We start from the raw sequence: 8,543 nt of genomic DNA, 5'->3' as shown, positions 1-8,543 counted from the left end.
TTTACCACGTAGAGTGTTAATCCTTTCCGTCAGACTCAATCTTTTTTGATAACCTAAACAATTAATATAATTAAAATTTATTAAACTTTGAGTAGTAAGCGTAACTGTAGGCTCACTACACTTGGCAACTAATTAGCCTACATCCCATTTGGTTTATCTCCAGAACTGTTTCCGAAATTTTGGTAAAATATCCATGTCTGAAAATTTAATTGACAAAAAAAAAAAACTTAAATTTGAACCCGTCCAACTATGATCTGTAACTACAGCATATCTTCAACTTTATGCAATATATTTACCGCTATGTGCAAATAATTTTATATTGATGATTGTTACATATTATTGATGCTATGTTACACACAGTAGAAGATATGTTGCACTCACGGATCATAATTATATTTGCTTAAATTCATGTCTTTTTAGCCAATTAAATATTTGAACAGAAATTTTTTACCAATTTTCCCATTTGTTTTTGCTTTCGTGAGAAGATATTTTTAATTTATGTTATTCCAATTATTTATGTATGCTTTCTTAGTTTCTTTCATACTTTATCTTTTTCATTCAGTTCTAATATGACTCTAAAAATTGCTTGATTGTAAAGGCTTTAATTAAGGATAACTTTAAAAATAAGGGTTCTAAAATTATTATTAATAATTTCATTAATGTCAAATAATTTTAATTTCTTTTAAAAATAAGGGTTCTAAAATTATTATTAATAATTTCGTAAATGTCAAATAATTTCAATTTCTTATATAATTTTTATCATATAAGTAAAAATTATATTAACTTAATTACAAATAGTTCGGCTAAAATTTAATTATTATCCCAATCAGATGAGTTTGATAATCGATCCAGTTTTTATAAAATTGTTATTTTCTAAATGCATACTCATGTATTGGAAAAATAGTTGAGTGCTCCGCTGCCCATAGTATCTAGGATAGGGAAGAAAAAGAAAAATTACAATGAAACCCATGAAGAGAACATATTCGCAAAAAAATCTCATAATAACAACTAAGTATCTTGTAATAATAAATTCCAGAACAGAAAATAACAAATTTCAATCGCCACCTTGTCATTGACATTTTTTTAGTAATTATCTTCTTTATTTGAAACCCTAGTAATTCTCCCCAAAAAAAAAAAAAAAAAGGTTTCATCCACCAAAGCGCTTCCTAAAATACAAATGTCAAAATATAATGCCAAATACTTGATACACTTGACAACAACAATAGTGTCAGACCACAGACAAACAGCACATTGTAGAATAAAAGAATGTGAAACCACCAGATCCTCTTCAACTGGGGTTAGTGTGTTATAAGAAGCTTCTAAATGCAACATTTGTCACAGATGTGCGCACTAACACGAACTCCACTCTCTATAGGATTAGAAACACATGACAGACCAGGATCAACATGCCAACAAAAATGCTTATTTGGAAGATATTGCCAGTCCCATTAATGTGCTACAAAACGAGCAACCTAACAAGAGAATAATAAAGAGATGAAAAGAAGAGGAGGGGTGGTGTTCCTCTGAACACTCGAGCATGTAACCACTAACAACAGCAACATTGACATGGGCCGGTTAAGAAACTGGTCATCTGACAATTTAAAACTCAAATCTTTGTTGGTTACACGCTGCGACTATTCCAGCATCCAGTTGCTTCCATGACAAGCTATCGCATCGGTTGATCACTAAGAGACCAGAAAGAGAACATTCCCAACACAACTGAACTATCTCAAAACTGGCCTTCTGCCGCCACGATCAGCTCCCCTAAAAGCCATTTCAAGTGGCTGTGATGGAGTAAATCCCTGTGCCTCCATTATTCCTCGTATTCTTCGAGCATGCTGCACAAACCCACCCGAAAGGAGACTTCTTATAATTCTCTCAAACTCATCTTGTCTTAATTGATCCTTTCTAGCCTCGAGAACTCCCAGAGCTTGAAGGGCCTTTTTCTCATTTCCTAACCTTGCGTACATATCACAAAGACTCACTTGAATTTTTAAAGGAGGAGCCTCGCCCTGCTGAGCAATTTTCCCCAAAAGTTGTTCAGCCTCGTCAACAAGCTGCATCTTTGCGAACCAGTCCACAAGAACAGTGTTAGTGGCAATCCCAGGCTCAAACCCATCCTGCTCTAGCTTCAAAAGAAGATTTAGTGCCTTGTCCAATAAATTTTTCCTCTCATAAGCCGATATCATGCTAGCAGTAACCCTGTCATCAGGCTTAAATCCAACTTTTATCATGTAGTCAAAGCTAGTTCTGGCCATATCAGGGTTGTCTGCACGCTCATATGCCTCAACAAGCAATGTACAGGTCTCCATTGTGGCCTGAAATCCTGCAAATTGCATAGATGTTGAAATTCGTAAAGCTCCATTAACATCTCCAAGATGAGCAAATGATCGGAACAATGCAAGGTATATTTCATAAGACGGTTTCACTTCTCCTGTCTCCAGTTCCCTCAATAGAATCTCACCCATCTTAGGTTGGCCAGCATTTACATATGACATAATCATCGCATTATATATTTTCATGTCTGGTTGGACACCTTGGCTTCTCAAGCTTTCAAATGCTTCTTTTGCGCGATCAAAATTACCCGCTTTGGCATACATGTGAATCAACGTATTGGCTATTATAGCATCTGGAAGAAAACCATTTTCACTCATCTTCTTGAGAATCCTCTCAGTATCATCATATTTGCTCTCTTCAGCATAGACACTAATAAGCTTAGAATAATCCCAGATATTTGTTTGGAAAGACTTTTCTGTCAATGCAATTTCTGATACCTACAAGTATAAAATTTGATTAAAATAGCTAAATCCATAGACCAGAGTAACATTGGGTTCATTCCGGGTTAAAATTTGTTCACTTTAAAAATATATCCAAGTAATACATAAAAGATCTTTTATTTCATAAGCTACATATACAAGTATCTTCCTAGTTTCATCTGCATTAGCAAAATAAAATATCCATGTAATCATAAAGCCTCAGAATTTTGTGGGACACGAATCATCATTTCTATTTAATTGATAATCTACCCAAATTAGAGCTGCTCAAATCATTACCCAAGAAAATTAATTGGAAAAAAAAAAAGTTTTTAGTTCCTATAGTTAAGGTCAACTTGGATCAAGGTCCTAGTAGCTCTCTCATTAAGGAATCAGTCTCCAAGTTTTGGTCAACTTAGGTCAAAATCCTATTGTTACAAAACATAACTGCCACATCAGCAACGTGTCATCTCCAAGGATTGTGACAAAAGTTTATCATAATTTTAAGGATTGATTCCTCAACGAATAAACCATAGGACCCTTAACCCAAGTTGACCACATAAACAGAGGAACCAAAAATTATACTTTCCCAAATAAATTCGTTGTGGTGAGGGATTTATTAATAAACATTCTTAGCACCTCAAGCAGCATAAAATTACATGTGAAATTCTTGGACACTCTAAAGAAGCTTTGTTAACCAGAGACAGAAGGAACAAACAAAACATATCTCCTACCCAAAAAAAAAAAAAACAAAGGTGTTGAGCTGTTAGGTGGGAAGCAGGATGGTGAAGAAAAGATCTACCACAGTACCACTACCACTACCAGTTTGGACATCAAAGAACAAAGCAGTGCACATTCCAATCCCAACCATAAGATTCCACCGGAGTGGCCCTAGTTTTGGGAAGAGCCCCACATAAAAACATGATTTGTGCTAGCTATAGTCATGTTAAAACATGTCTTCCAGATTGAGAAGCCAAATTGGAAAATGGAATATAAAATTGGTGCTAAAGTGATGAAAGTAAGAAAATAAAGACCTTTATAATCTGCAATGTAATACCACAAATCTAGTCAACTAAAAACTGGCGGACAACTGCAATAACACAAAAAATATCAAAAACAACCTTCTATAACTGATTCCTCCAACATCTTCCTACTACTGTTATATCATTGCTAGTTCAAATTTCTCCATGCTAATGGAAAGAACAAATTGATGCCTATAGTTTGAGATACTCTAATGTTGAAAAAACAACAGAAAATTCCCTCATCAAGCAAAGAGGTCATGTACTTAGAATTGAATATTGCTCTTTCCAAATAATCAGCAGAATCCTCCGGAGAGATTTATACCATACAATCCATTTACCTCACAAAGTTCCATAATCCATAGCTAAAATGATGGGTTGCAGTAAAATAATCAGGCTAAACAGCCAATGCAACACTAGAACTATTTGCGTACCTTTAAGTACAATGGAACATTCTTCTCTTTCAATTTGTCAAGTAAGTTAACCCAGTCTATCCTGCTAGGTTGATGAATCTCTACCCACTCAGCTATCAGTGAAGACGGATCATCCATCTCATTTAATGAAATAATTTTATCAGTTATAAGTTTGGCTTTCCCAGATAGAAGTTTTGGCTCAGGCGGCCAAATGAGTTCCTCTGCCTCATGAATTCTGTCAGCAACTTCTGCCCACTTAGGATCAGAGAGATTAAGCCCATATATCTTGTAGTTTATCTTCCCCCGCCTCTTAGGGAGAGTAACAGTCTTAGATGTCTCCCCAACAGCATCAACCTTCACGCTATCTGTTTTCACATTTTCTTCAGCTTGTGCCTCTTTCCTCAGGCGCTCCAAACTCTCATAAAACTCATGTTCCTCCATTTTCTCACGCGCCCACTTGAATCTAAGCTCTCTAAGCAAAGTCCCACGGACACCAATTTCACCCGCAAACCTGCACATCTCCTTAACTTCTTCACACTGCAAAAAACCTTTCATCCTTTCCTTCTTCCGTTCCTTATTCATATCATCCAACACAGTATTGCTTACTTCCCAGACAGTCCTCCACAAATCCTCACTAAAATCTTGAGAAGCAGAGGCCGCCGAATTCATTATCGGCTGCAACCCGCCCTTTTCCAACTCTGACACAACCTTGCCAACGATGATCAATAGCATGCCATCAATTGTTTGCTTATCAGAGGCTGGATAAGCTTCAATGAGCTTCTTACGCATTATCCACACAACCTGTGATAGAAACTCATTTATTGCTACATTTGCCTCCTCGTCCTCCACCTTTGAAGTAACTTTAGGGTCAAATTCCAAATTGTTTGGTCTAGTTAGTGCAGTAGAATGAAGGTGTCTAGAGAAGGACGAAATGGAGTTCAGGCATCTATGTGACACAAAGGTAGTGAAGCCATAGCTGTGATCAAAAGAATGAACTGAAAGAAATGTAGGAAGTGCAGTGGTGGAGCTAGTTTTACAAACATCAAAGTAAAATAATGGTGGAGCTAAGCTGTGCCTAGGTAGTTTTTTGATGGCATGCCTGCAGAGTAAACTCCTCCAAACCATGTCTCAGTGATAAGCTACCAGATGCTTTTAGTCCTGCAGAAAGAGGTGAAAAATACCATTTGACGTGTTCATCAAAGTTATGGCCATCAGCCACACTGTCTTGATGTTGAAAAATTTAGAAAGAGATGAGAAATGGCTAATCTAAATCTAAATCTAAACTCAAATGAGGAAAGGAAAAGTTCAGATATAGCATATAAATCAATAAATCATACCTCAAGAAAGATGCTGGCCACGAGACCTGTGGAGAGTGACTCCAAGAAGACGTCGGTGACGGCTAGAGGGAGAGCAACAGAAGGTGATAATTTGGAGAGTGTTGAACGTGATGGGGTTTAGGTAAAGAATCAAAGGTTCAAAGCTACTATGGACTTGTACCCATAAAAAGCCACACCGTCTTGATGTTGAAAAATTCAGAAAGAGATGAGAAATGGCTATATAAAACTAAACTCAAATAAGGAAGGAAAAAAAAATTTTAAATTAAATCAGCAATCTGCATTGTGCAAGAACCACACCAAATAGTGCATTTTGTATTTTATATCCCCCGATACTCGCACAAGTTGATAAGGAAAAAGCTAGCACTTATTGTCTACATGCCCGTGTTCATTCTTTCCTTTGCCCTCATTAGTTTTCATTCCTTTTTTAGCTTTTCGACTCTTGAGGATCAAAGGGGCTGAGCCTAACATTCAAGGGTAGCGAATGAAATGTGGTTTTACTTTAATGTAAGGACAACCGAAACATTATTTACCAGTTGAATGAACAGCTTGCATAGCCCCTTGATATCAGCTTGGCTAAACTTACATATTAAACAAGTTGATTCCAAATTATTAGACTCACAAGCTATTGGTGAACAAAATCTGCTCGTTTAGATTTTTCAAAATTCCAAAAATATAATTCATATCCATCATCCTTAAGTTCATTTACAAAAATATGGTGTAGCGTTTTTTTTTTCCGGAAATAAATTAACAATTACAAAAAAAAATCAATTCGACACGCACATTGCCAGATCAAGTTTCAGCGAATCCTCCATCAAATAAGAACAAGAACACCCAAGGCAGGCAAATTTTAAACAAGTTTGAGCGCCATATTAATAACAGATATAAGATAATATGCATAGTCTCAAAAGGCTTGCCTCAACTGATTTACGCTTTCAAGACTTGAGAATTTAGAGACCGATTACAAGAATATCTCAAGAAATGCTCAAGAATACAAACCCCATATAGTGAAACAAATGATTAATAGCCACATAATGACCAATGATACACAGAGTAACATGATCAACAGCTAACTATATAGCATATAAACTAATAAATCATACCTCAAGTGAGACGCCGACGACGAGAGCTACGGAGAGTGACTCCGAGAAGGCGCCGGTGACAGCCAGAGGGCGATTTGCGTCGCAAACGTGCGGGGTTTAGGTATTGGAATCAACGGCTCAAATGGAGTTGTACCAAAAACAAAAAACTAGTATGGACTTTCTTTTTTTGTTTGCTTATGTTCGGGCCTGGAATTGGAATCCGTCCCTTCCAACAAAAAAGTACTCACGCATTCACTGATTTTAATTCCAAAAAAAAAATTAAGACGTTTGAACCATCGATTTATTTTTTATCCATTTTTACCAGTTCTTGTTCAGGCTTAATTGAATTGCCCAGATTTTTTGCAGTAAATAAGGGAATAGTTCAACGAATATAAAATACTATTATAATAATATTTCCTATCTTTTTTCATATCATACACCGAATTTTATAAGGGAAAATGACACATAAAGAAATTTGAAAATATGAAATGCCAATTTAGGAAGTTAAAGAAATGTAATGACAGAGAGGGAAGTCCTTCGCAAATGGGAATTTTGAAATTCAGTAAAATGAAAAGAATGCCCTTTATCTTTTTTTAAAAAAAAAAAAAACCTCAGCCTCTCACCGATGGCCGGCAACCACCACTGACGATTGGTCCCCGGGCACCAGCACTGGCCACCGATGAACTTTTTTTGCTACAGTATTTTTTTTTTTTTGCATGCTAGAATATTAGTTCGAAGTGGAGGGGGTGGGATTTGATCCCACAACCCCTTGGCTATTTGGGCCAACCGAAAAAAAAGATGACCATTAGGCCATCAAAAATTTATTAACCTTATAATACAAACAAAAATATAAGTTGATTCTTTTGCTGTGACTTCAGTTCGTGATAACAATTTACCTGAGGATGACAAGTCGTAATTGAAAAATAACAAGTTTAAATTTGATATTAACAAAGCAACTTTTCCTGATACATAACAAGAAGTAGCATGTACATCAATTAAAAATAATCATAATTTATTTGAAAATGACACTTCTTTACTGGAAAATGATAAGTTTAAACTTGAGATTGACAATATGTCTTTTCCTGATACATAACAAAAAATAGCATGTATATTAATTAAAAATGACCATAATGTATTTGAAAATGACACGTCTTTACTGGAAAATGACAAGTCTAAACTTGATATTAACAAAGCAACTTTTCCTGATACATAACAAGAAATATCATGTACATTAATTAAAAATGACCATAATTTATTTGGGAATATATATATTGTACATGATATTTCTTGTTATGTATCATGAAAAGACATATTGTTAATTTCAAGTTTAGATGTGTTATTTTCTAGTAAAGACGTGTCACTTTCAAATAAATTATAGTCATTTTTTAAAGACGTGTCATTTTCAAATAAATTACAATCATTTTTAATTAATATACATGCTACTTCTTGTTATATATCAAGAAAAGTTGATTTGTTAATATCAAATTTAGACTTGTTATTTCTCAATTAAGACTTGTCATCTTCAGGTAAATTATTGTTGCGGGTTGGAGTCACAGAAAAATAGTCTACTTATATTTTTGTTTGTATTATAATATTAAGAAATTTTTGATAGCCCAATAGTCATCTTTTTTTTTTGTTGGCCCAAATGGGCAAGCAGTTGTGAGATCAAATCACACCTTTTCCACTTTGAACTAATATTTTCCCATGCAAAATATATATATACCGTAATAAAAAAAGTTCACCGATAGCCACCACATCGGTGCCCGACTGCCGGCGGCCAATCGCGGGCAGTGGCTGCCAGCGGTCGGCCACCAATGAGGGGCTGAGGTTTTTTAAAAAAAAAAAAAGACAAAGGGTATTCTTATCATTTCACTGAATTTCAAAATTCCAATTTGGGAATTACTTCCCTCTCTGTCATAATATTTCCTTAACTTCCCAAATT

At 35.4% G+C, this 8,543-nt stretch overlaps 1 protein-coding gene across 2 annotated transcripts; it reads right to left on the bottom strand.

Annotated features, from left to right (window-relative positions):
• Nucleotides 1-1,150: 1,150 nt before the first annotated feature.
• LOC114759198 (pentatricopeptide repeat-containing protein At1g03560, mitochondrial) lies at nt 1,151-6,721 on the bottom strand. 2 transcript variants are annotated; one of them, XM_028948329.1, is made up of 4 exons: nt 6,623-6,721; nt 5,523-5,701; nt 4,207-5,343; nt 1,151-2,774 (listed from the first exon to the last, which is right to left on the bottom strand). In XM_028948329.1, exons 3-4 carry the CDS (start codon nt 5,308-5,310, stop codon nt 1,725-1,727), a joined length of 2,154 nt encoding a protein of 717 aa, XP_028804162.1. In that variant the 5' UTR covers nt 5,311-5,343; nt 5,523-5,701; nt 6,623-6,721; the 3' UTR covers nt 1,151-1,724. The 2 variants fall into 2 exon arrangements, with proteins under 2 accessions (XP_028804162.1, XP_028804154.1); XM_028948321.1 differs by having other exon boundaries at nt 5,523-6,721.
• Nucleotides 6,722-8,543: the final 1,822 nt, after the last annotated feature.

This window comes from Neltuma alba, unplaced genomic scaffold, assembly GCF_004799145.2.
Source record: "Neltuma alba isolate B1F8T4 unplaced genomic scaffold, ASM479914v2 tig00001562_pilon, whole genome shotgun sequence".
NCBI lineage: Eukaryota > Viridiplantae > Streptophyta > Magnoliopsida > Fabales > Fabaceae > Neltuma > Neltuma alba.
This window is presented reverse-complemented; position numbering and strand designations above follow the sequence as displayed.

Coding starts and splice junctions, on each gene's coding strand:
- LOC114759198 (XM_028948321.1), bottom strand. CDS start 5,310: ATGGTTTGGAGGAGTTTACTCTGCAGGCATGCCATCAAAAAACTACCT. Junction 2,775..4,206: donor ATGTTCCATTGTACTTAAAG/GTACGCAAATAG, acceptor TTATACTTGTAG/GTATCAGAAATTGCATTGAC.